The sequence below is a fragment of the Dermacentor albipictus genome, chromosome 4 (assembly GCF_038994185.2).
Source record: "Dermacentor albipictus isolate Rhodes 1998 colony chromosome 4, USDA_Dalb.pri_finalv2, whole genome shotgun sequence".
NCBI lineage: Eukaryota > Metazoa > Arthropoda > Arachnida > Ixodida > Ixodidae > Dermacentor > Dermacentor albipictus.
The window spans coordinates 133,556,904-133,583,772 of NC_091824.1; the positions used below are offsets into that span (position 1 = coordinate 133,556,904).

The following is a 26,869-nucleotide window of genomic DNA, read 5'->3' on the forward strand; positions in this document are numbered from 1 at the left end:
CGGCCACATTTTGATGAGGGCGAAATACGGAAACACCTGTGCACTTAGATTTAGGTGCTGTTAGGAATGGCCGTACGGGGTGGCAACGTGCCAGCTTTCGGCCCGCTGCACGTGTTCCAAGCCCACCAGACGGGGCGCCCTTCGGAGAACTGCGGATGACCGGCAGCCATGTGGCGCGCGGTCAGGTCAGGAATGCGGTGCTCGGCAGCGCCACCGGGGACGGAGCAGAGTTCCACGAAGCCCTCTGTCGTCGGCGCCGGACATCGGAATGTGTGTGCCTTTGTGTGGGTGGGCCGTACTGCGGAGCGGCGGCAAGTTTACAATGACTGGACGAACGTTTCCGCCCACTGGGACTCCGTCCACGTGGACCTCGAAGAGTGACGCCGAACGATGACGTCGAACTATGACGTCAAGCGGAGAGCTTATAAGCAGCGTTTGCCGGCTGCTAGAGGGTGCTCGTGTCGTGCTCGTCGTCGGGAGCTGAGTGCTCGTTATCATGCTCGAAATGTAGTAGTGAGCTGTGTGCTCGTAAACTGTTTGCTGTATGTTAGTTTTGCGGGCTCCATATGGGAGTCGCGCTAGGCTGCCAATGTATGTCCTGTTTTAAATGTAAATACTGCTAATAAACCCTGCTCGCCTAGTTCCTGCCAAGTTCATCCCTACAGCTACGACTGCCAAATCTTACAGTGCACGAATAATTTCGCTGGTGGTCGAAATTATTCTGTAGTCCCCCACTACGGCATACCTCATCACCAAATCGTGGTTTTGGAACGTAAAATCCCATAATTAATTTAATTATTTAGCGATTCTGGAATGCATGCTTTTTTTTTAGCATCGGCTTCTTCAGTCATTTTTTTAGCACAAGAATGCACGATAACACCCACTGCCATACCATTTCAATTGTTTTTTCCGCTTAAGGTAAACAAAAAATTAAATACTACTTCCTTGTTTTGTTCTTCCTAATATAGAACATCAGATGAAGGTACGCGACGCGCTTAAGAAGAGAATTTATACCTATCATCAGACACGTGTGGAACACAGAAATGCTCTCGGTACATCGGCAAACGCTGAACCGATTTTGATTGGTGAGCAAGATTTTTATTTAATGCCTCAAGGTATTACGGCAATTATCAAATATCGGTGCGCTTCGAAAATAAAATAAAGAAGCGAGAAGCACAAATTTTAAAGAACAGTAACTCGGCAAACAGATTTCGCAGTTCTTTATACTAGCTGCAACCATTGGAGCATCTGAAGCGGACAATTTTGATGACCGAGTCAACAGCTTAGGTGAACTCGTTACAAAATTGCGGGAGTTTTGCAAAAGCCCTACCCACAAATTAGCAATATACTTTAGAGCAGTGAGTAATACGTCAATTTTAACCGCCTTAGATGTCTCACTAGAAGCAGTTGGTAGAATTGCGGTATCCTTTTCTTTTTTTAACTGAGTTAGATTTGTGAACTTCATGCTGCCATTTCATTGTAATTTGCAGTTTTTAACAAACCATAAACGCCCAAGATGAAAAATATGCTTCCTTTAGTCAAACCTCACCAGATTAGCTATATCTCCGTTTTCATGTATTATAGGTAGGCGCTCCTCAGACAAAGCTTCCTTTTCACATATAGCTTTTCTTTCCTTCTTTTTTTAATTTCTTTCAATTTCTTCGCTTTTTTTGCTGATAGTTATAGTGGAGGTGTGACACAGTCTTCAAGGAAACTTAGTCACTGATTGTTCTATCTTCAGTGAAAGGCTGCAGTGTTTAATATATATATATATTACACTTAAAAGGAAACGAAGTTTTGGCCCCCCATTTCATAATTAAGTCACTATATAGCAATATCCTCATGAAACGGGCTTGCATGCTTACATTTAGTCTCATACCGACGTTATGCCGCATGGATACCCAAATTAAGCGAAAAAAACAAACAATCAGGCTAACTCACTTCACGGCAGTCATAAGCCATAAAACTCAGCTGTTTTGGGGCCGAGAAAATGTGACATAAAACCATATTCACTCCACGTGCATCAATTTAGGATCATCTAAAAGGCATCATGATACAGGGTGCGAGATAGCGATTTGGCCAAACTCGCTTTAAGGGGTTTCGCTGTGACATCGTGAACCCTGCAGCAATAAACCCCACAGTTGTGTGCTAACCTCTCGGGCGCAGACTTATATCTGTCTCCTCATCGCTCTGTCGACAAGAGATTAGCCGGGAAAATTCGAAACTCCCGCTCGCAATGCTCACGTCTGCGTTCGCTCTCTACCGGCGCCTGCAACAAACGCTACGTTTGCATACGCCTTGGAAGCTCGGGTTTTGACACGGGCTTTTGAGATGGCGCTACCGGTCCAAAGGAAACGCTGACGCCCAAAACGCGGGCGCGTCGCGCACCGCTGGGCTGGCTGGGCGTCGGGGCCGCAGGGCGCATGCGCTGCGTCTCTCAAATGCTGTTTCTTGCCTCTCCCAGCTCCCGGTCTGTTTTCCTTCGTCAATCTCTCCCACGTTCTCAACGCACCTCTCCTTTCCTCCTTGCCGGCATCTGTGTTTTACTCCTTCTTTCTAGACGTGCGTTGTATTGCTTGGCGGCTGACTGTGACTTTATATGCCTGTCGTCAGCGCCTCGACAGCGTACAGCAGCCCTCCCTACCTGTGGACTTCACACGCTGTCCCGTCATTTATTTGCGTCACGGTGAGCCTCTTCCGAAAGCTGTTGTGCTTCTGTGCTCGCTTCTCGTGAGAACTACCCGCATCCGCCCGACCCTTTCCGCTAGCACCCGCACACACGCAACCAGCGCACTGTCGTGCTCCGCGCGCCCTCCTTCTAGCTCATCTCGGTAACGAATTTTGCGTGCGGCTGGTGTTGCTTAGGACGGTGCATGTCTGCTGTTACGATCGCCTCGGGCGTTCTTCTGCTGGTCTGTGCACCGCATTCCTTCAAAGGCTGCAGTGTCAAAAAGTTGTCGCGTGGCGCGCGCGCGCCGCCCGACCTTTGGACAGAGAAAGAGCTTTGCGGTGAAGCATCTGCGCTGCGGTTTTCATTCATTGTTGAATTCCTTATGCGGCGACTGCTTAGGCTGCCTAAGCTCGAATCCCGTGCGTGGTAGGTGAGTCACGTTTTTTTCCCTAGATATAACAGACCACTGCTTGTGGCATCGCATGCCTAACTCGTTCTTCTACTGCGGGATGGGCACATGATCCTCTTTTGTTGTTGTTGTTGCTGGTGCGCAGGAGCTGTTGTGATCAAAACATATTGCACGCAGAGCTTGCGCGTGTCATGTGCACTGCCTAAATGCATTGGCTTTTAGCAGTTCTGAAGCAGTAAGGACATTTTATCGTAATAATTATCGTCCGTGCACATTAAATGGTGACTGCTGCCAATTATTGCAGCGGAATGTTCGCTGTTGCTATGTGTGGCACAGTACGGGAGCGCTCACTTGCTTTTATTTTTCTTGGCCCACCGGCGTTGCGCACGCGTCATATTAATCGTGCGCACCCGCTTTGTACTGGACAGAAGCGTCGCTCTATGATGATATGCCCTTCTCGGTGAGTAAAGCCCTTTCCAACAAGCGCGCCTTAGCGGGTGATTATCTTTCGCCAACTACGGACGGCGCGGTTCATAAAGATCACCGTTTCGCTTGCTAGCCCAATGGCAGTAACTGAAATGCTTCTGCGCGCGCTCCAGTCAGTACTGTTTCACGTGCTGTTGTGTTCGTTGAGCTGTGACAGTGCCTCTCCAGTCGCTGTCAAGCTTAATTATTAAACGTCCCAGACAGCACAATGACATCCGCAGGACATCCTCGGGTCATGCAATAGAGTACGTTTGGACGTCCTCAGGACGTCCCCACATGAGCCTCAACATGCCTATCAAGTCCTGTTGTCCGGCCTTAGCACATCCTCAGGAAGTCCTCTGAAGAGCACTTGAGAATCTTTTCAGTACGTGTTGAGGACATTTGAAAGACCTTGGCATTCGCTGCACCCAGTAAAAATGCGTGATTTTATTACCTAAAGTAAGCTGTTTTCCATTAATTCGCTAAGTAAAAAATTCATGCTTAAAGTACAGCATGCACTTTATGCTTGACACAGCATGCTTTTGAGCCCTGTTGCAGAGGGCTGCACGAAATGAAAACGTAGACCCAAAGTGACACACACAAAACCATTTTATTAATTTTACTTAATAATGGCGCATGTCACACTGAGAAAAAAGGTTCAAATAAGCGTGACAAAGCCAGGGGAATTCTCCACTTGAAATGTCTTTATCCAAGAACACTGAAGCACAAGAGCTCATAGGAGTCACTGAAAGAAATAATAAGCAGCACACTGTCAAAAACAACTTACATCCAAATACAGAGAAATGACCAACGAAATAGTTTATGCACATGCATGGAAGCACTGAAGCACAGAATTATTGCATAAAGCACCAAAGCAATTGACTACTGTTTATCGAATGTTGCTCTTTATGGCAAAATCAATCCAGTCAATCTCTTTTTTTTTTTTCATAACGAATATGTTTCACCTTCTTCCATGACATGATTTAGAAAAATATTAAGTATAACTGCATCTAGTTTAGAGGCCGACACAGTGCGATTGCTGCCGGCCAGTGCTAAAACGTCGTATTGCTTGGACGTTCGCAACAATGCTCTTGTTCGTAAAAACAGCACACAGAGGATGAGAGTGACGTTGCAGCAGCGTTGAACCATGAATGAGCAATGGTCAGAAATGCTGAAATCATCATGTTGAAACTGTCCGCTTTCGCAACCCGGCATAACATGTCACAAACCTGTGGAGAGCAGCTTTGGTGATATTATTCTACAGGCGAAGCGACACCGCGAGTTCCAGTGCCCGTTCCATCCCACACAAAGAGCTCCATGGCAAAGTCACGAGAAGCTTTCTGATTCACTATGTAATTGATGAAGGTTCTGTCTACGCTGTTTGCTAATTAAAAACATGTGCTTATGCGTCTATTTCTTCCCTGTACAAATCTGCATTCCACTTTCTGCCACCCTGAAAAATATGAAAGGGACTTACCTGCTGTCTGCTGCCATGTCTTTCTTCACTGCTGTATTTGGCTTGGACTGGCTTGTCTTGACTTTTCAAATGGAAAGTGCCAATGTGCCAGCCACAACGGTGCCAGCAAAAAAAGAAAATGGAGTGGCTTGGTCGCTGACATTGTGGGATACCTTGCTGGTTCTCTTTCATTACCAACCACAAATGCTATCGCCCGCAAGTACTCAAAACGATACAAGTTACAAAAATGGTTCAATCAGAAACAGTGGTGAGGTATCAAGAGCAGTTAATCAACATTTAACTCAATGAAAAAAAATCAAAATCAAGCTCCATGGCGTAGTAGCGACGTCACATGAAGTATAGCACCTAATTTTTCATTCATCAGCCGAAACAACCGTAAAAATTTCAATTTCAGGGTTTCTTCTAACATAAAACTAAATGTCATCAAAATGTCCTGTTGTGAATGTTCCTTGGACAATCAGACTAATAATCGGATTAATAAGTCCTGCAAAAGATGGTTTCAGGATGAACCGTGAATGTCGTCCTGAAGGCGTACCGAGAACGGTCGTAGAAACTGTCAGGACGTTTTTTTAAATTATAAGCTTTTACACGCCAAAACCACTTTCTGATTATGAGGCACACCGTAGTGGAGGACTCTGGAAATTTCGACTACCCGGGGTTCTTTAATGTGCACCTAAATCTAAGTACACGGGTGTTTGCGCATTTCACCCCCATCGAAGTGCGGCCGCTGTGACTGGGATTCGATCTTGCGACCTTGTGCTCAGCAGCCCAACACCATAGCCACTGAGCAACCACGGCGGGTTGTGAGGACGTTTGTACCATTTGAGGACATCCTGAGGACGTCGAGTGTTGTCTGCGGTGTGTTGGGATTTGTGCAAAAAAACTTGGGAGATGCTTAAGCTTCGCCTTTAAGAGTAAAACGCAGTAGCATTTAAGGGTCCCTGACTGCTTCTCATGCGAATCATTTCTTACCACAATCTGCTTCTCATGTGCTCTTGACGCAAAAAACGACCTGCTTCTCACCGCAGATCAGTTTCTTTATTTCACAAATCACTTGCTTCTCACCTCAATGACATTGTTTACTTCACATCACCATTTGCTTCTCATCACATCACTGTTTACGTTGTATGCTTTGACCGGACTTTTTCAATCGTACAATTTTTTGCTCTGATACATCATTGTCTTCGAAATCCTTCACTACAAATGAATGACCAGTCGCTATCGATCACCAATCATCAATCATTATAATCACCAATTGAAAATCAATCACTAATTATACTGCTACTCATGCATAATAAATCATGTGACACGCTTCTCTACATTCACAATCACATCAATTCAAATTCATTGAGGCATCCAACACTCGCATAACACCTGTAGTCTAATTACCATACACACTCATTAATGATACCATATACTCAAACCACAACTTTCTCATCAAAAGCCTCATGTGTATGCATACTGGATGCATCCAGTTGTTCAATGAACCATCACATGCCTTCAATCTAATTACCTCATTCCTAATTAGCATACTCACAATTACCATGTACCCATTAGTACATTTCTCTAATGCACTTTACCAAGCTAGAACACAATGTGCTTATCAATACATCACACCTACACACACAATTGTTTGATTAAATACAATGAACCGCCCCATCACTTGCATTCCCTTCGGTTTAATTTGCCAATTCTTAATTACCTTACTCATAATTACCATGCACATAACAGTACATTTCTATAAGACACCTGACTAAGTTAAAGACCACAAAGTATTGGTTGAGCCAATGAGCCTTCGTGGCCGTTTTGCATTCCGAAGGTCCTGGGTTCGACTTCCCCCTAAAGCCCAATTTTATTTTCAGCACAATTACTTTAAAGTAATTCCTTTCATTACAGGAACCTCCCTGTGAAACTTGGCATCAATGCAAACATTCTTGGACCTGTTAAAGAATTTTATTGATTGTTCACTTCGATCGGGAGTTTTCATTCATGTCCAGTTCACGGCCAATGCAACACACAAATAACACCGCCGCTGCTGAACTTTCTGCGTAACGTAAAGCTATCGCATTATAATTATCTTTGCACAATAACCTACGAAATACTTTTCGTGGTGATGATATATGTGCATAGCTGTCAGCTTTGCTCATTATGTGGCTCATATTCGCATGTCAAAATATCCGACCGTGTTTTATTATGTTTGTTTTGTTTCAGATACTGAAGGTGTTTAATTTTTCTTATGAATTAGTGCAGTAATGCTCGACTACAAAGCAGCCAGGACATACAGGATAACTTATTGTTGAGAGAGTTTTCATTTTTTTTTCCCTTATATATATATATGAAGGAGAGAAACCGAGGGGCTCGATTTTGTTATTCATAACCCTGTAAACCTAACAGACAATGTATGGTCATATATATATATATATATATATATATATTTCCGGGTGACCACCAATTATTCCGGATTTCCGCACCCCTAACAAGTTCACCCTTTTGAAAGGATACCATGTATTAATAATAACAGCAGCTGTTGCAATGCTTATGAATGCTGCCAAACTTGAGTGAGCAAGTGGTCAAAAGATAGCACATTGTTAATATTATGCATCTATAAACCTGGCAGACACTTCCCTTTAGATTAACGCTGCAGCAAAAACCTGCAGGCCTTCAGTGAATGTAAGCTTCTTGCTTTTTAATAGCTGCCTTTACATAAATACGGCAATGGCACATCGCATCTAATTTCCCTGTAGTCGAACACATGTGAAGAGCATTAATGCACTAGTAAGAGAACACAGCGCTAATGTTGATCTGAATTTAGAGTGGTAGCTGTGACGTTGAGAGGGCATTTACCCGATTATTTTATGTTCAAAGAAGGGTGACTGATTCGGCTAGTTGGTATTTCATTTTTTGTTGCAAGAACATATAGCAGGAACCAGTAAGGCAGGACAAAAACGGAAAAAGACAAAAGGCCCAACAGGTCTAGGGCGCACACAGGAGTGCCCAAATGCATAAGATAACGTACCGCAGCAAGGGCTTTAGGATAAGGGAAAGCATCGCACCTCTTGTGAAGCATGCCCACATGCACATTTATTTGTGCTTTTCTTCCTTTGTTAAAGCAGTTCAAAGAACAAAGTAAAGAAGGAAATGCGCAAAATGCCTCTATTCGTTGTATTTCTTCATCTGCTTCTTCTTTTTATGTTTATAATGCCTGCATGCCAATGACGATTTGTATAGCTAAGTTGGTCACATGATTTCCAAGCAGCTCTAATTTTCACTACATGTTCCTCTGAGTGATTTCACTTACTTAAATAGAACATATGGCTACAAAAAAAAGACAAATGCTTGGTAATTGTTTCTGAAAAATTATCACGCCAATCTTGAACTTTGTGCTGCGAGACAACAAAAACTGAATTCTCCAGGTTTTTGTCTTCAAATATAACACCAAATTTTTACCCCCTGAATTTCAAATTATAATGCCCAAAAATGAAAGAGCCTATAATATAATGTGTGTGTGGTGTGCTTTAGGGCGGAAGCACGGTGGGAAGGACAAAACTGATTGTCTATGCTTGACTTAATTACTATAATTCAGATGTAGATATGTGAATTATTCAGAACGATATATATATGGCGAAAAGAAATTGGCATATTTGTTGTTGAATTAAATATTAAAAGCTTTTCTACATATGAAAATAGGGAAGGAAGCAAGAACAGGTGAAACAATTCAATTCAGTAACCACATGTGCACTTAATAGGTCGAGGTAAATCAATGTGGCACTCTGAACTTACATATACGTGGCAGGCAATATTTAATGACAGTTGGTTTGAACATGGTGAAAGTAATGCAATAATATGACTTCACATATTGATTAGTGTACTTCTAAAGATCAGTTGACTAAATTGCGTGACAGGTAAGCCTTAGTAAATATCACTGTGAGCCAAAGGAAACACATTTTAAAATTTCCCACCCTTTCCTACCTGATGTTTATCCTTTTACTTTTGGAAGCAGAAAAATAATATTTGGCATTTAATTTGATAACTAAACCTCCTATTTCTCAAACACACACATGTATTTGATTCAGTTCAAATTATTATACACTCGAAATTTCCCAGGGAGCTTACTTTAATTGTTTTGGATAACTCAATATCAAATTGTCTAACTCTCTGCAGCTTCATTTAATGGGAGATGATGTTATTTTAACTCACCGACATACTTTTTGTGCAGGCTCCAAGCTGGCTCTCTCAAATGAGTCTGAAGAGAAGGCACGGCGTACGGCAGCAACATCATCGGATAAGGAATCGCTCGACGAGTCGCAGCTGCTGCCGCAGGAGTTTGTGGTGTCCTTCCAGAATGGGGGTAGCCCCGTGGTTGACATTGAGAATGGTGCAGCACGATCGAGTGATGTGTTCCGGCAGTCCCGGTGTAATGCTGTCTACCTTGACTGGAAGAACATCACATACACGGTGCCTGTCAAGAAGAAAGGTACCCAAGCTAAGTGCAAACAGCAAGAAACATAACATTGATTTTTATCTGTTCTGTAAACTGTGGAAAAAAAAAGATACCTTCTTTTGGATTATGTTGTAGCATGATATTTAAAGTACGAGGGCGAATCAGAAAGTATTTGCCCTATTTTTTATTAGCCAATATAAGGTACATCCAGGTAACTACAAATATACATATTATTCTACGTACCTTAGATTATTTTTCCAGATAACTCCACACCGGTTGAGACATTTGTCCCGTTGCAGCAGAAAATTCGAGATGCCCTTGCTGTCAGTCAGCGATGCATGCAGCCTCCCCAAACACTCATTGGCATGCAAGCCTTCACAGCCTTTTGCAATTTCACATCATCACCGCCTCACACTTCTCAAAACAAGGCACCTTTCTCCTTATGTGGGCTGCAGTTCCCTGTGGATTTCGACAGGCGTTTGTCCCTTCCTCCATAGAAAGCAAATCGCACTTCCTTGCTCCTATGCCTTGAACACATGAAGCACAACCACCATCGTCAACAACTGCCAGCTGTGCCGTGCCTTGGAGCTACCGGCAGATAAGGCTCGGCCGGCGCAAGAAAGGTCCATTGCTGGGAATGGATATGTTGACTTCGCATTTACAGCCGTAATTAGGCTGAAAAAGAACAGGGGCAAATACTTTCTGATTCGCCCTCGTAGTTGTGGGAGGAACTCGTCCAAAACAGCTACTGAATAATACAATAATGGGGCAGAACTGATGAGGAAAGACTGAGTGGTGAGATATTATAGGTGCTAGTTTTATAATAATAAACATTTTAATGTGAAGGGTCCCCTAAAATGCGTCTACTATTTATTCATTGTTATACATTATTACGACATTGCTGCCTTTAGCAATGGCACATACATGCTCACATTGAATTTTAGCCTATAATAGCATATATGACAACAAACCTAGCACTAAAGAACATGGTCGGCACACTTTAAACTGGAGCTCCAATATGATTTTCCCTCTTTTATGGGAACTTCAGAGCACCTATGCCCCATGTGCAGCTTGCTATCTGCAGACCTGTTTATAATGACAAGCGTTGGAGTCAATGCTATCATGGTTTGGCTGGTGTAAGTGGAAAACACCGGCCATCTACGAACCCAACCTTTGAAGCAACGCATTCAGTCAAATGGACCCGAGCTGCCATCTGTCTTGAAAAATGAAAAACAAGAACCCTATTAAAATGCAGCAGCAGGGTAGCTTTGTGGGCAAATTGCAACACTGATCCAATAAGACCACTAAGCTTCATTTATGAGAGTCATAGCTCACAAATCATGGCAGCTTTACCTTTCTACTGGAGCAACTGGACAACAAACGCATTAATACTCAAGATGTGACATCCACACTAAAGTCAAACTCAATTAAGCCAATTTGAAAGAATTTATTTGTGCTTTCCAACAGTCTCAAACAACCTATACGCTATACTCCAACATATTCAGCAAGGTCGTAGCATGCTATCATTGCACACAGAACCGAAAACGAGTGGTCGATTAGACTGAATAGATGCCAGGGAGATGGAAACAGTTGAGAGTGGCAGAGAACTAGATCCATTGATCAGGGTAAATTTACAGCGTAGAAGGACTGCATAAAGGAAGTAGATAGGACGTCGGCACTGGTGTCCTGTCTGTCCTTGTGTGCCATAGATTTACCATGTATAACCAACTAGCCCAGACATCTGCTATGACCAGTGATTACATTAGGAAGTCAGCAAGTATGGGGTGTGTGTTTAAAAGGCAAAGGTAACCAAGACCTCAAAGAGAGGCCTTTGTCCTGCATGGGACTTGCAAAATAGAGTGATGATGATGGTTATGGCACAGCAAAATGTCGTAAAAACATGCTAACTGTATTACTTGGGCCCATGCACTGTTCTTCTGTCTTGCAGAAAAAAAGGCCCTCATCAGCCGCATGTATGGCAGGGCAGAACCAGGCACATTGACGGCCATCATGGGCCCCTCAGGTGCTGGCAAGACTACACTGATGAATGTCCTCTCTGGTCATTAGTAAGTGCTTAGTTTTCTTTGACATTTCACTGCATTTCAGGCTTGGCACAAGAACAAGTGCAAGAGCATGCGTACATTAACAAATTGAGGATGAAAAAAATGTCATACGTGCAAGACAAGACTCACAGCATTTGGCATAAATAGAAAAGCACGACTAATTTGGATTGATTACAAAATACCTTGACAGAAATGTTGAAAAGACGGCTATGAAGTTCTGTGCAGTATGTACGGCAGGCTTTTGTTTTAGACTGAAACATTGTTTGTGCAAAATTAAGCCAAGTGCCTGCTTCAAGGTGTGTTCAGAAAAGATGTGGCTTCATTTTTAGTTTTGTATATGTCCCTTGATACTGACCAGCCCAGAAGCCACGCCAAACCTGGGAGGTCAGGCAGAGGAAATTTTGCTATAAAAAAAAAATTTATGAGGAGCTAACCCCGGTTGATATATAAGAATGTGTCGAGCATGCTTTTGGGAGTGGTTATTTGTGGCACTACGATGCACTGTGTTATGGGTAGTGCTCCCCTTACCAACACGCTGTACCACCATACCACCATGTGATTTTCACCACTTTGTTACACTGCACTTTCTTCAGGATTGGCGGCCCACAAAAATGGGTAGACACAAAGAAAGTGTGATTACTAAAGCTAAATGTCTTAAAAGAAAAGCATTGGAAGTGTTAGGGCTGGCACTGTAGGTGCTGGTGACATTGTGCTGGTTAGGGGGTGCAGCCGTATAAAGTGGCAATGTAGTTAAGTGTGGCGCATACCAAGATGGCCCCCAACAAGTATGAACAGTAGTAGCTGAAGCTGCACTACAATGATGCCATGCTGAGACACAGGAAAAGTGTGATTCTTCCCTCTTCACATTTGTGAAGCAAAGCAATGTTGGCTATACAATGGGAGACGGCATTGAAATGCAGCGCATGCTTGGATTTTCTATAGCGTAATATTCCACAGACCACTGCAATCTCAGTGCGTTACCCACATGCAACAACACTTCAAGTGCACTAATTAAATCTAGTTAAAATATATAATGCTAATAGATTCTATAATATATCTTCAAAAACACTAGCACACCTTAAGCACTTGCCAGTTCATTAGCGCCTCATTCGTACCTAAGCATGAACAGTCATGCAGGCCTAAATTCTTCGTTTTGGAGAATGGGTTAAGTATGTGTGGGTAAATGCTATATCTGCCTGGAAAGACCAACATTTACTGTTTCATTGTTGTTTTAGAGCGCAGCTCTTTGGCGTCCGTTCCTGGGTTTCGCGTCGTCGTCGTCGTCGGCGTTGTCGGCGTTGTCGTCGGCCTCGTAACCAGCTCGCCGACGAATCTGCTGCTCCGCCGCCGCGCATGCGCGCTGTCGGCTCTCCGGGCGAGGGAGGATGATGGAAGGGAGGAGGAGAGATTGTGGAGGAGGGCTGGCTACACAAATGGCTCTTTGGCGTCCGTTCCTGGATTTCGCGTCGTCGTCGGCCTCATAACCAGCTCGCCGACGAATCTGCTCCGCCGCCGCGCATGCGCGCTGTCGGCTCTCCCGGCGAGGGAGGATGATGGAAGGGAGGAGGAGATTGTGGAGGAGGGCTGGCTACACAAATGGCTCTTTGGCGTCCGTTCCTGGGTTTCGCGTCGTCGTCGGCGTTATCGTCGGCCTCGTAACCAGCTCCGCCCCCCTTTCATCCCCCCAGCGCTAGCAGCGACCGACTGATACCGCTTTCGTGAGTCCGCTACCGCACTCACGAAAGACGTCGTGCACTTCCTGCAACTCGCATTAACCGTCCATCGATCCACACCGATGTTAGTAGTGGGGGACTTTAATGTTGACATAAAGACAAACAGCAATTTCCTAACACTTATGCGGGAGAACATCCCGTTCCTCTCGCTCGTAACGCGACCCACGGCTGTGACAACCTCGCGAGGCACTTGTATAGATCTCGTCTTTGAGAATCAAGCATTGGTGTACCAAGTCGAACATATATCAGTCTATTTCTCCGACCACAAAGCTTCCTTCATGACTGTTAAGAACTGTTAGTGGAGTCTTTGTTAAAGGAATACGTGTGAAAAATAAAAAAAAAAATTCTTTGATAGCGCATACATGTGTTGCTCGATTTCTTTGCCTCAATCTATCGAAAAGGTGAAACAGCTTACTTGCTGCGCTCAAATTTCGCATTAGGAAGTAACGTAATCGTCGGCAATTTTTTGTTTTATCATGTTTCATGGTGTTATGCTGCTTGGCTGTAGCAAACATATCTTCATGATTGTGATGTTCCCTACAGGTTAGCTTTACTGTATAGCCTTGCACTTTTTTGTCAACTTGAATTTCGATCCTTAGACAGCCATTGTGGAGCTCTTAACTGTCAATAATTCACTTACATACCTGATTCTGGGATTATAGGATTAATATTGTTGAAAATGCATCATTATGAGATCCCATGTTTTATGCTTGCACCATATGAACTGCCTTCAAAAACGCAGCAACACAATGCTCTGTTCTTGCTACTATATTTAATTACAGTAGAACTTCATTCATACGTTTTCGAAAAAAATGCGAGAATAGACGTACTAACCAAGAAAACGTACAATCCAAAGTAACTACAAAAATTTCTATAAACTCAATTATTGTTGACATCTACGTAATGCGATGCATCGCGCGAATCATTGCGGCATAAAGCACTGACGTGCCGAGCTGGTGGTGCACCGGCGGCCTGAGGCACATTTTGTTTTCTTATTGCGCGGTGTTTTAAGAGAGTGACAGGAAACCGAAACGAGACTGAGCTGGTGGGTGACCCCAGATGCTGCCTAAGCGAAATGTGACGCCCACATTGCGCCGCCTGCAGCAGGGAACGGCGGCATGTTTGGATTATCGCCTATTAAACGTGCACAGTACGCTACCAACAACACTATGCACCACGCGCTGTAAAACGGATAGGTGAAAGTGCTATCGCAATAAGTTTTGTGGCAATAGCTGTGAATGCATCTTGCAACGACCCGGGCAGAGATTTGCTGGTACCAGAATAAGAAACTGTGCTCGCGCCGTCGCTTTCACGTGAGACTGGCAGCTGTATACTGTTCTTGATCGTGCGCGCCTCGCACCTTTTCTTGTTCGCATGGAATCTAGTGGTCAGAAAATGTATACAATCGCAGTCTGCAGCAGGGAACGGCGAAGTTTCGGTTATCGCCTATTAAAAGCGTACGCTGCACTTCCGACAGCACCACGCACTGTGAAACAGCTAGGTGAAGATGCTTATCGCAATAAGATTGGTGGCGATAGCTGTGAATGCCACGTGTGACGACCCCGGTGAAGATTTGGTGGTAACGAAATGCGAAACTGAGTGCGCGCCAGCGTTTCCAAGTGAGACGGCAGGCGACTATAGCGGGGAAACTGCTGCAGTGGGCAGCTTTCTCGAACGCGCACGCATCACGCATTTTCTTGTTTACATATGGGATCTAGCGGCCGGAAAACGTATCAGTTCGGCGTCGTACTGAATGTTGGTGACGAAAAATCATGTTTTCCAGGCACGTCTGAACCATTAAACAATGGGCGTGACTCTATTGGGTCATTTTTAGTGTTCTTGATTGCAAACGTTGGCGCCAGGAGAACGTACGTAACAGGAACGTATCGACAAGGTTCTACAGTACTTGCCAGGTGACTTGCTTGCGTCACAAAGCGTAGTAAGTTACCTGCACTGTCCCTGGCGAATGCTAATATCTGCAACATATTTATTACATTTGGCGATTTGACTCACTGCGTACTAAGAGATCTTTTCCTGTGCAGGGGTGCTATAATGTAAAGCTATTCCAAACTTTGCTACTCCAGTTCTGCAATCAGCTCTCCATGATTGGTCGAAATCTTTTTTCTACCACGCCCACTTCCCCTGTCTGTCATGCGATGTCACAAAAACCGCTATAGCTTGCCATCTGATATGACGTGCACACACTCATTATGCACGAGTAGACCGAACAGAAGAAAAATTATTTCTGATTCGACGCCTTTTCGCCGTCAGCCCTCTGCTATTCGTCACACGTTCTCGGGCGGCACCCACTTCACCTGCCTGTCACACGACGTCACAAAACCACTAAAACTCACCACGTCAAAGTGACGTGCACCCGTTAAAGATGCATTAATATGCCAAACAAGACTGAATTTTTTTCTGAATAGCTGCGGACTCCCCCGTTCCGAAAGGAATAAAAGATGGCTGCCACCGATGGCTCAGGCACTGGCTACTCGCACCTGCCGGAGAGCAGGGGTTTATTTGCATATAATAAATCTTTCTGCATGGCCATGTAACGTTTTCTAGCACTTTTGGCACATTTACGACTTCGCTCTGCCAACCCTTCTTTGCTGAGGACCCATTTTGGTGGAATTCTTAACGGGCCGTTGCATGCCACCTTGATCTTACACAAGCCACCGCTACCTAAGTAAGAGAAAGCATACCAAGTGCAGATGCTGGCTCCTCCCTCTTCGTCCAATTATCTATTTTCAGTGCACTGGCTCAGCCCCCATCGAAATCCTCTCCACTTGAGCGTGCTCCTCGCCTCTTGTCAGCCAATTAGAGAAGAAAAACCACTCAATGTAGGCAATGTCATTAGTTTTAAAAGCAGACAAAAATGACCGCCTGTAAATGAGGAGAGCGTTTGATTGGGCTGTTCAGGCAATGCTGTACGTCATCGCCCGATGCTTGCGCCGGCGGTTACGTAAATTTGTCGTCAGGAGATTGCAATAGTTTTGTGTTATACGGCCCCAGGTTGACATATAAGCTAGCTGACATATTACTATCCTGGAATTTCAGAGCTCAGTGAAGATTACTGACAGGTGTTGTACCTGCAGTAATTCAAACATGGATATTTCAAACGTCTAGCCATCAATTTCGATTTTTGTTGGTCAGCTCTGGTTTCATTCATTTTGGGTCAACTAAATTTCAAAGTTTATGTTCAGCCGAAGCAGTAGAATGGAAACAACACAGCTCATTTGAGAACATTCATAACGATAATTGGCAAAACATTCAAGCTTTTATAGGATGTTAACAAATTACCCCAATCCAATCGCCTCAAATGCACTTATTTGTATTCTTGTTCTCGCCATATATCAGCTCGAACATGGTCAGATATGTGTGCGATTTTTTTTATGTAAGAAGCAGTCATTCTGTTCTGGACTACACCTAATTCAAATTTCGAAAATTCATGTCACAACCTGTGGTCCCAGTGGTTTGTTATTTCTAAGCTGACTGCAACTTTGCCTTGTCTGTTATACAGTGACAAAGGCTACCAAGGGGAAGTCCAAGTCAATGGCTGGGTGCGGGACACGGAGCTCTTCAACCAGCAAAGCTGCTACGTCATGCAGGATGACTGCCTGCTCCCCGAACTTACGGTGCGCGAGGCACTCACCGTGGGTGTCCAGCTGCGTATGCCGTCCCTCAACCGCTCCAAGCGTGAGCAGCTGGTGGGTGCAAATACAATCTACAGCTCATCAATTTCCCCCTTTTTTTGTGTCAGCTGTGCTTTATGCTTGTGCAAGGTCAGTGTTTCTGATGAGTTCTTTTCAATTCGCCTTATCCTGTCTCTGATCCTTTCTTTTACTGTGATAGCAGTTGCAGACTTGTAAATGCTCGGGCTTGCAAATTGTGATGTACTTTTAGGGGAAATACCCCATTAATGTTTAAGCCTCCACAACTGTTGCATTTCTTCTACTTCATGGGGTAAACATGCATTATGCAATGCCAAATGCAGACTTCTATTAATGAAAGGTTGGTCTACTGAATTACATGCCAAGTTTAATCTGCTCTGAGCACTTGAACGTGTGCCATTGAGGATGAATTGTTTTACAGCGAAGCTGTATTTGGATGGTCGGTTCATCCATCCATCCGTCCACCTGTACACCAAAAACTCCTCTGGTGCAACCTCATGCGCATGCACAGAAAAAAAAAGGAAAGAGTGAAAGGAAGGCACGCAATTAGCCAACACCACTTAGATAGCACAAGGCCTGTTTACTCCAATCCATGACGTCACACTACCTGGCCCCAAATTTCCATCGACAAGGCTGGCATAATAAAAGCAGTGACGTCAAAATCACTGTTACCTACTCAGGAGCATCCCCACTATTTTCTATGGCAGTCAGGCCAGGTAACATGACGTCATGGATCGGAGTGAAAAGGCCTTGTGCTATCTAGGTAGTGTTGGATTAGCTGCGCCAGTAGTGATATCGTTGCTCTCTGTCCCAGCCGAGCATGCGTGCAGGAGCTTCTCCCCAGCTCTGAAATGGGTAGGCCACACATCATAATTATTCCTAACGAGTAGGCAGCTTTTTATCAATAATGCCACGAGCAGAACCGGGAACGAGCTCGTCTGCGCCTTGCCAATGCTGCAGCCGGGGTACAAGAACAGGCTCGTGCAGCTGAGTGCAACAGTGTACCAAATATCCAGCAGCCTACCAAGCCACTCTTTAATGAATCATCGGGATTAGCCCAGTGATAAACACCAAGCCTGCAAGTTTCAGCTTTGCTGGGTAACCATCTGTATGGAGTGCTTAAGCGGTGGCTTTCTGATGTGCATCTATGCTTCATTACGAGTCTTCCATTGTAGCAACATCAAAACAAATCTTTTGTCGATCGCCACACTGGTACTTGGTGAAAATAATTGCTTTACCAGCTAACAGCTAGTTAAAATTCTCAGCGTAATGGATAATGTATCTAAATATAGGAAAAGTAGTTGCAGCACTTTTGTAGGTTGCATATTATGAAGCTTTCCATCTGATTGTAGGCTTGTTTTAAATCACCTTTGCTTAAATGACACTTTGGTTAGTTCAGACTTCATTGCTTTATTGCAAAATTTATCGTTCAAAAATATTTTTTTTCATTTAAGTACCAAAAACAACATGAACTGCACGGCTTAAAGGTGCTGAACCTGACAGTGCTGGTCCACTACAGTAAATGCTCTTGAGCATTGGAAGCTGTTTGAAGTGCAGCAAAACAGAGCAATGCCCTGCATTATATAGTACTGTCAAGCTTCAATATGACGAATAATTTAGTAAAATATTTGATACAACAAGCTTTTTTAATCATCTAATCTAAGTTGCAAGGAGCATCATGAGCTTTTTACCATGATTTAGCGAAGTAATTGCATTTATTGGCTCTATTCAGTGAAGTCCACACATATTCCATGCATGTAACTGGAGCCTTTGTGACTAGCAAATGAGAAGCAAAACATCACCTTACAAAAAAAAATTAATCATTTGCTAGTGGCACTTCATATACAAATGTTGCCAGAGAGCAGTGAAAACACACAATACTCGAGGACAACTTTCTGTGGCTGTGAAGTCAAAGCTATGGGCATGTGGCTGCTGCACACATGTTACCGCGCCAGTAGTCCAGCAGCGTTTGATGTTGCTTTGGTTGCTCGGAACAAGCGCTGAATCAACACAGCTACTGTGTGCAACGGTTTTGCGTTTCCCCAGATACTGAAGTGAAACGCCGCAAAATAAGCAAACCTTTACACTCAGTGGTGTTTAACAACACCTGCCGACGGGCTAGATGGTGCATTGCAGATAAACATGAAAATAATCGTACAGGAAGACAGACACGAACAGCCAAGAAAAACACAGGACAGGCACTAAGCTATCTTTCAAACAATGAGGGCTTTTATATGTGCAAAAATAGCCTGTCCCGTGTCTTGCTCGGCTGTTCGTGTGTGTCTTCCTGTGCGCTTATTTTCCGTCAAAGTCATATTGGTGTGTTCCGGCTTATTTAGCTGTCGCTAATAAGGTGTTTATGTTTTGTCTTCCCCCAGCCTAAACCAATGTGAATTAAAACGCGGGACCCTTTTCAGATGCGCTCTTACTTGTGCGCGCTTCGCCTCCGTAGCTTTCCCTTCATAGCCACAGAAAGTCGTCCGTGAGTACAGCCATCAAGTAGAACACAGAGCCCACCACTTCACTCTGTCATTGTGGATAAGTGCCAGCTCAGAGTAGTGATGCCCTTTGAGGAATGAGTTCGACGAAATGCTTACATAAAAGAGACACTTATGGAGCTTTGTATGGGAAGTTTCCGTAATGAGCCATACTTAGCCCAATCTTCCTTCCTATTACCCATATGCCAGAACAGACTTTGAGCCATAATTTGAGTACTATATTATTACCTCTGTTGTGCTGGTACAATAACTTCACTAAGCACACACCACTTGTGTTCAGCATCATTCAGACATGCTCCCGAATGCTCCAGCAGCCAATCACAAAAGGAAGAACACCAATCAGAAGTTAGCTTATGAGCGCCTCAGTGATGGCAAATGGAATGCCTGCAGTCTTGCTGCCGCTATGCCACGTTTATCTCAGACAATTATCACAAAATCAATGCAATAAACTTGGCCTTGTTACTCGTTACACCATTGTCAACTGACAAAATGGCAGTCAAGTGTTGGTGGGCCATGATGATGATGATACATTTATGCATGGTGCCTTGTTTAAACTCTTGCTTCTTTATTGTAGATACAGTGCACCCTAGCACCTTTTCTAAAGAAAGATAAGTGTATTAGTATTCTCCTGTACATATACATTTCGTACCCATTTATGGCAATATACATGGGACCCAGTAGTCTGCTCCAGTAGTGCCACTTTCCTGTACATTTCATAACTCTTGTTTCTAGTGCACAGACAAGTTTTTCCACATTCCGCTTCCACTGCTCAGCTTCCACATGCAACTGTACAAGAAACTGTGACAAGTATTGAAAGAAAACTGTCGTCACCCTGACGGCACCGAAATAACTGTAAATAATGGCATTTAAGAAAGTAGTGCCCTCTTAAGTGACACTCCAGTTTCAGTGCAGATGGGCAGGTATTATAAATACTAGTATACGGGAGACAATTGTGCGGTGAACCAAAATAAGCTTTGCTCTGCACACATAGCAACCCAACTAGTAAGCGTCACCGAAAAAAATCCTTGGTCAATACCAGTGAAATGGGTCGGTACAATTGCAGTCACCCTCTCAATGCAGGTGGACGAAGCAGTGACGCGATGGGGTCTGGACATATGTCAGCACACACGTACCAGCTGCCTCTCAGGTGGTCAGCGCAAGCGGCTAGCGATCTCCCAGGAGCTAATCAGCAACCCCCCAGTCATCTTTCTCGATGAGCCTACCAGGTCGAGTTTCTTTGCAGTGACTCAATTATGACATGCACTGCATGCGTGCTGGACACACGTGACATGTCAGATTGTATGATTTCTTGAAGTAAATGCTGCTTACTTACACATGTGTGTACATGATATGGGTTAATTGCAGTGGCCTGGACAGTACTTCTGCACTCCGCTGTGTGAAGGTGATGAAGACATTGGCTGCAGCAGGCCACACGGTACTCTGCTCCATACACAATCCGAGTGCAAAACTCTTCTCGCACTTTGATAGGGTGAGTATGCAACTCATTCATAGTATCTACAGTTTATGCACTAAAATTATTTCATAGGACAGGAGGAAATGTCTGTTTTGTTCAAACATGTACAGTCAACTTCCGCTAATTCGACCCTGACAGAAACGATCAAATTGGTCGAACGTTGAACTGTCTGGCAGGTCAAATTGAACAAGACGCAGATAAAGTGCCAAACACACTGCTGATTCATTCATTCATTCATTCATTCATTCATATTTGCCTGATTCTAACATGTCTTCGAATCACATGTGCACCTACTTTTTATAGGTTCAAAGTAGAAAACTAACATAGAAATCACATTGGAGCTTCTAAACAATGTAGAAGCTTAACACGCACTCAATTTTTAGCTAAAAGTATATAAAATGCCTCCAATTCTGACAGTATGAAAAGACTAAACCAGCAAACTTTGTGTTCACGCAATGTAAATTTATTTATTTGATGCCTATCATCATGGCTCTCGCACAATGGCTTTATCACTGTCTATGAAGAACAACAACATGTCGTCCTCAGTGCAGCCTCTAGTGTGTTTAATATTGTGCATTTATCAGATGACTCCGCAACAATTGTAAACAGGATAGTGGTCCACACCTATATTTACCACATCACTAGTTCATCCTGTAATTCAAGCAATGCTCTGGAACACCAAGAACACAAGGTGCAACTTGTTAGCGCTAGCTTAATATGTAAAATAACTTATCGTTTGGATGAGCTTTTGTTATCAGATTGAAAGTGCCACATCATCGTCATGTTATGGGATAAGCTTTTTGTTGCCATTCATCATACAGCTTCCTTCAGGAAATTCTGTGCCATCCATGGTCATCATCTTGTGATGGCAATGACGCTGGCTAGGCTGGCTTTGACAATAGGCTGTGGCAAACGCTACAAACGCAGTTTTGGTTTCGTATCGAATTGCACTGAATTTTCTTGGGAAAAAAAATTGTACGTTAGAATTGGAATCGGAATCAAATTAACCAAAAGATTTAATTGACTGGAATCAAACTAACACAAGTCTACTGTATTTAATTTAATTATTAAGTGGACAACGACAAGTGCTTGTTACGCCATCATTCAGTTGTGTAGTACACAAATCTGTTGTCCTTGTTTGCATTCTATCTGTAAGCTCAAACTCCCAGGGTGGAGTCAACCACTTGAATATATAGTATAAGAAATCTGCACATATAAACTGTAACTCCTAATTTTGTAGATGTGTAGATGTGTTATTGTACCATGGGACCCTATAACGTAATCTATTCCAATCTTTTTTTATTCCAATCTCCTGACTTCAAATTTGCGTAACCGCCGACGCAAGCATCGGGCGGTCACCCGCAGGGTTGTCTGGAAAGACTACTCAAACGTTCTCCTCGTTCATATGAGGTCACTTTTGTTTGCTTGAAAAACGAATAACATTGCCTACAATGAGCGGCTTGACTTATCAGATTGGCTGACAAGCGAGGAGCACCCTCAAGTGGAGAGGGATTTGATGGGGCCGAGCCACTGCACTGAAAATCGATAATCGGATGAAGAGGGTGGTGCCGGCGTCTGCTATTGGTTTGCTTTCCCTTACTTAGCTTGCAATGGCTGGTTGAAAATCACAGTGGCACGCAATGGAAGCTTAAGAATGACGCTAAAACAGATCCTCAGCAAAAAAGAGTTGGCAAAACGAGGTCATAAATGTGCTGAAAGTGCCCGGAAATGTTACACGGCCACGCAAGCAGCTTTATTATACACAAATAAACCCATGTCCTCCGGCAGGTGTGAGTAGCGAGTGCCTGAGCGATTGGCGGCAGCCATCTTTTTTTCCTTTCGGAACGGGGCAGCCTGCGGCTATCCAGAAGAAAATTCAGTTTTTTTCGGTATATTAATGCATCTTTAGCTCATACACGTCACTTTGACACGGTGAGTTTTTGCGGTTTGGTGACATCGCATGACTGGCAGCTGAAGTGGGTGGAGCCCAAAAACCTCTAACCAATAGCCAAGGGCTAATGGCGAAAGGCATCGAATCAGAAATAACTACTTTTCTTTTGTTCAATCAAATCATGCACAATCAGTGCGTCATATCAGGTGGGGAGCTATCGCAGTTTTCGTGACGTCGCGTGACAGACAGGTGAAGTGGGGGTGGTCCAAAAAAGTTGTTGACCAATCGCGGAGGGCCGATTGCAGAATTGGAATAGAAAAGTTTGGAGTAGTTTTACGTTATAGTGCTAATAGTGTCCCCTTTATTACTCTGAATTGACATGTATGCTTCCTGTCTCTCATCACACTGTACAGCTCTACATGATTTCGGAAGGAATGTGCATCTACAATGGGCCAGTGGACAAGCTGCTTAACTTTCTGTCCACGCAGAACCTGCATTGCCCCATTTACCACAACCCAGCAGACTTTAGTGAGTATAGGGGCTATATTATAGCCTTCTTTTACAGTAAACAATTGCCTTTGCCACAGCTGGCATTGATCACTGAGGTTCATTGAAGAGCGGCACATACCCGCTGACACACACCTTATTTTGCCACGCATAACCCGCCGCTGCTTATAGCCTGCGCCCTCATCTACAGCAACCTGTAAAACAAAATCAAAATGCATAACCAGAAGAGATAACTGCATACAAAAACATTCAAATCTTTGCAAAAACAGTCTCCATTCGCGGATGTGCGACTCGTCTATGTCGATTCTTCAGCCAGCGGCTGTGTTCCGGCCCCTCTTCAGCAATGCTGATAAAGCTGGATTCACATGATGGATGTGATCGCAGACGAATCAGTTGCATGACATATGACGTGACTGGATCACTTCGCATCTAGCATTCACATGACAGGATGACAGTCTGGATGGAGCAGCTCTTGCATGGGCAATGGTGATGGAGCAAACTCAACCAAGTTAAAAATTCCACCAGTGATCTGGCTCTCCGCAGCATATAATTACAATATAATTAACTCTAGAGGCATGCATTGACATCTAACCACAAGGGAGCCACCGTGTTGCTCTACTGGGCAGGCACAGACTATGAGATGCAATTCAGACGAGGTGCACAATCAGCACTATGCCAAGTCTCCCTCAGTATGGTGGCGCCATCTAAATCAGGCTTCTTCAAGTGCACCCGTTCACACCCCGGAAATTCTTCATGGAAATTTTGTAAATAATTATCAGGTCCTTTGCAAAAGTATGAGGAATGAATTTTATACATTGTCCATATGTATGTGCTACATGTAAATGCTTGTTCTTGCATCATATTTTGATTGTATTTAGTATTACGAAAATGAGAGTTAGCTACATGGCGGCAGCATTGCGGTTGCCACTTTCTTGCCCAGCTTTTTCTCTGAAGTCAGTATTGGGGGCGAGCTCCACCACTGGAAAAGTTGGCGTGGCGGGTTATGAGGAATCACGTGGACACAGTGGCCACGTCAGTTGCTTCGAAAACAACAAAGCAAGGTGAAAAATGAAAGTTTATAGTCCCACCTGCGCTGCACTTCTGATTAAGTGGGGAGGTTCCTCGCTTCAGATGTCAACTTGACAACACTTGAAAGCACTATAATAGGTAGTGGCTGCCTTTGAAGGCATCCAACATGGTAGGCTACTGCTCGCTGCCGCAGTGACGGACGTATGCAACAGAGCCTGGTGTCAGCCTTCACGCATACCCGCGGGACAAGAAGCTGCGGAAAGCTTGGATCGCGAAACTTAGAACTGGCAAGCAGCCATCGGCTACAACTCGGCTGTGCAGCAAGCACTTCTGCGAGGAATATTTCTGCTACGGCGTCGGGGCTACGATGTTCACTAAGTAGCAGAAAGAGCACACCGAGATGCTCACTCACACGCGCTGCCTGGCTAATGTCATGAAGCTTTGGTCTATGAACTTGATGCTAGATACTGCCAAGTTCACTGGAATGAAAAGGAAACGGTAAGCAGCACATCAAAAGAAGGTATGGCATATGCTCATGTTTGTCTTAGCACCAAACAATGAATGTATACTGGAAAATTGCTCACTGAGAAGACCAATAAACACACAGTGCGGTGCAACTAGAGAAATAATGATATTGAAACGTCCAAGAATTTAGATGAAACAAAAAAGGAAAGATTGAATCATCGCGATAGCACATCGCAAGTCACCATAGGTGTCGAAGTCCCTCGTTAGAATGAAATTATTTTTAAACAGCTGCGATAGCATCCACGCAACAATAGTTACTAGTCTACTATAAAATGATCATATGCTGCAGCCCATAGCTCACGGCATGGTGCGAAAACGCACTAGCAGTGAAAGTGAAACATTGTGCCCGGACATGCATGCATACCACAGTCGATCGCTGCGAACCAATGCGATTGCTGCTATGAGGCATCATTCTGTTATGCTACATTTGGTTATACAGACAGTCCACTATAAGAACACATTTCACATAGTTTGCTCTCAGCGATTGCCTACCTTTCATGCAAGAAACCAGTTCAGGGGACTCCATCGTGGTGACAGCATGCAGTGGGCGTTCACTGCATGTATTCGGTAAAGAGACAGCATCTGTAAACCATCTTGTGCTTTGTTTGCCCAAGGTTATTATTTTGACAGTAAAGAACTTCTGCCGTTCCGAGAGGGCTTACAGAAATGTCCAGGAGGGCTCCCACATGGTGTTTTTATTGAGCAGCGACAGCCAAACCCACGAGGAGCGTGTCACGTTATCCCTCGCACTATGCAAGCAAGCCGCTTCCGACAGATGGCGACTCTAAGTCCTCGCCACTAATAGTAACTCACAAAGCGCTTGGCACGGACTGAAGGAGTGCCACGGGAATGGATGACCTATGATCACATGATGCGCAATTTTCAAGCTAAAATCGCAATTTGCTCTGGTGCTGCATGTACCATTCACCAGCTATTAAATGCAAAAAGGCAACCCATAAAGAGGAGGACAACAGACGATCATGAAGGAGTGGAGAAGGGGTCTTCAACACACAAGGGTGGAGAGGGTGGAATTCCCCAAGAGATAACAAAACTGAATGGCGGAGAACCTTGCCTTGAAGCCACACCTCAAGGGGAAATTCACATTTTACCGTTAAATGTTTTTGAATTTTTTCTGCGGGTTGTAAGTGCAAAAATACAGTACCTAGTGTCACAAGTTGACTTGAAACAGGTTTATTGAAGAGCGGCACATAACTTGTGGCACATATCCAGTAGCACATACAGGGGTGGGACTGCCCATAGTCATCTTGGAGCAGGCCAATCTGAATTTTTATTATCATTATCAGTCATTATCATCCGAAGAGCTGGATGACGACAAAGGGCTTCTTTTCTGCTACAACAAACCAGCAACCGCTGTACACCATTTTGGAAACACGAGTTGCCACCAAAGAAGTGCAAAACAGTGATTGTAAAAAAAAGAAATAACCTGCCAAGTGCTGCCATCTGCAAAGCGCCACACCAACTAGCCCACAAACGAGCATGTCTCATCCAAAACACTCAAAAGGAGATACTATCTCGAGCAGATGAGCTACACTCATCCAAAACGGTTTTGGGACAGTTCAGCAAAGACGAGCTTTGTTCATCCGAAATGGTTAAGGGGTTAAGGCACTAATAACCCACGCAGAAAGCGGATGGAACCATTTCTTTCTTTAGATCATTGTCGTCAGTACTTTGTTATTATTATTATTATTAAATAAACCTTTAATTTGCATTTCAGGTGTTTTATCTATATTAAGCAACTTTACATCATGGACGTTTTAATTGGACAGTGGTTATTTAAGGCAGCAAGTAGACTGGCACCTGATATAATTTTGTGCTGCTTTATGCCAGCTCCAAGCATGTGCAAAAGGATACAAGCGAGCGAGTATGCAAACAAAGCATCGGTGTGAAGTAGTCTTACAACATGATCCATTGACGTGATGTGAAGCTGCATGGTCTCAATTGCACAAACAAAGCAGGCCTGGTGTGTGCCCATCTGAAAGGTGCCGACTGTGCAA

At 44.0% G+C, this 26,869-nt stretch overlaps 1 protein-coding gene and 1 long non-coding RNA gene across 3 annotated transcripts in view; one reads left to right on the forward strand and one right to left on the reverse strand.

The window, feature by feature from the left end:
* The window catches only part of LOC135898404 (ATP-binding cassette subfamily G member 4-like), a 66,957-nt gene that overhangs the window by 19,820 nt on the left and 20,268 nt on the right, over positions 1 to 26,869 (forward strand). For both annotated transcript variants that reach the window (XM_070537600.1, XM_065427318.2), the window contains 6 exons: positions 9,239 to 9,496; positions 11,412 to 11,529; positions 16,780 to 16,966; positions 20,509 to 20,654; positions 20,794 to 20,917; positions 23,207 to 23,321. In XM_070537600.1, coding sequence (XP_070393701.1) covers positions 9,239 to 9,496; positions 11,412 to 11,529; positions 16,780 to 16,966; positions 20,509 to 20,654; positions 20,794 to 20,917; positions 23,207 to 23,321 — 948 coding nt within the window. The remainder of the gene's footprint in view (positions 1 to 9,238; positions 9,497 to 11,411; positions 11,530 to 16,779; positions 16,967 to 20,508; positions 20,655 to 20,793; positions 20,918 to 23,206; positions 23,322 to 26,869) is intronic.
* LOC135898405 (uncharacterized) lies at positions 4,137 to 9,362 on the reverse strand. The gene is made up of 3 exons (XR_010563322.1): positions 9,228 to 9,362; positions 5,023 to 5,083; positions 4,137 to 4,290 (listed from the first exon to the last, which is right to left on the reverse strand). It is a non-coding gene; the product is annotated as an uncharacterized lncRNA (long non-coding RNA).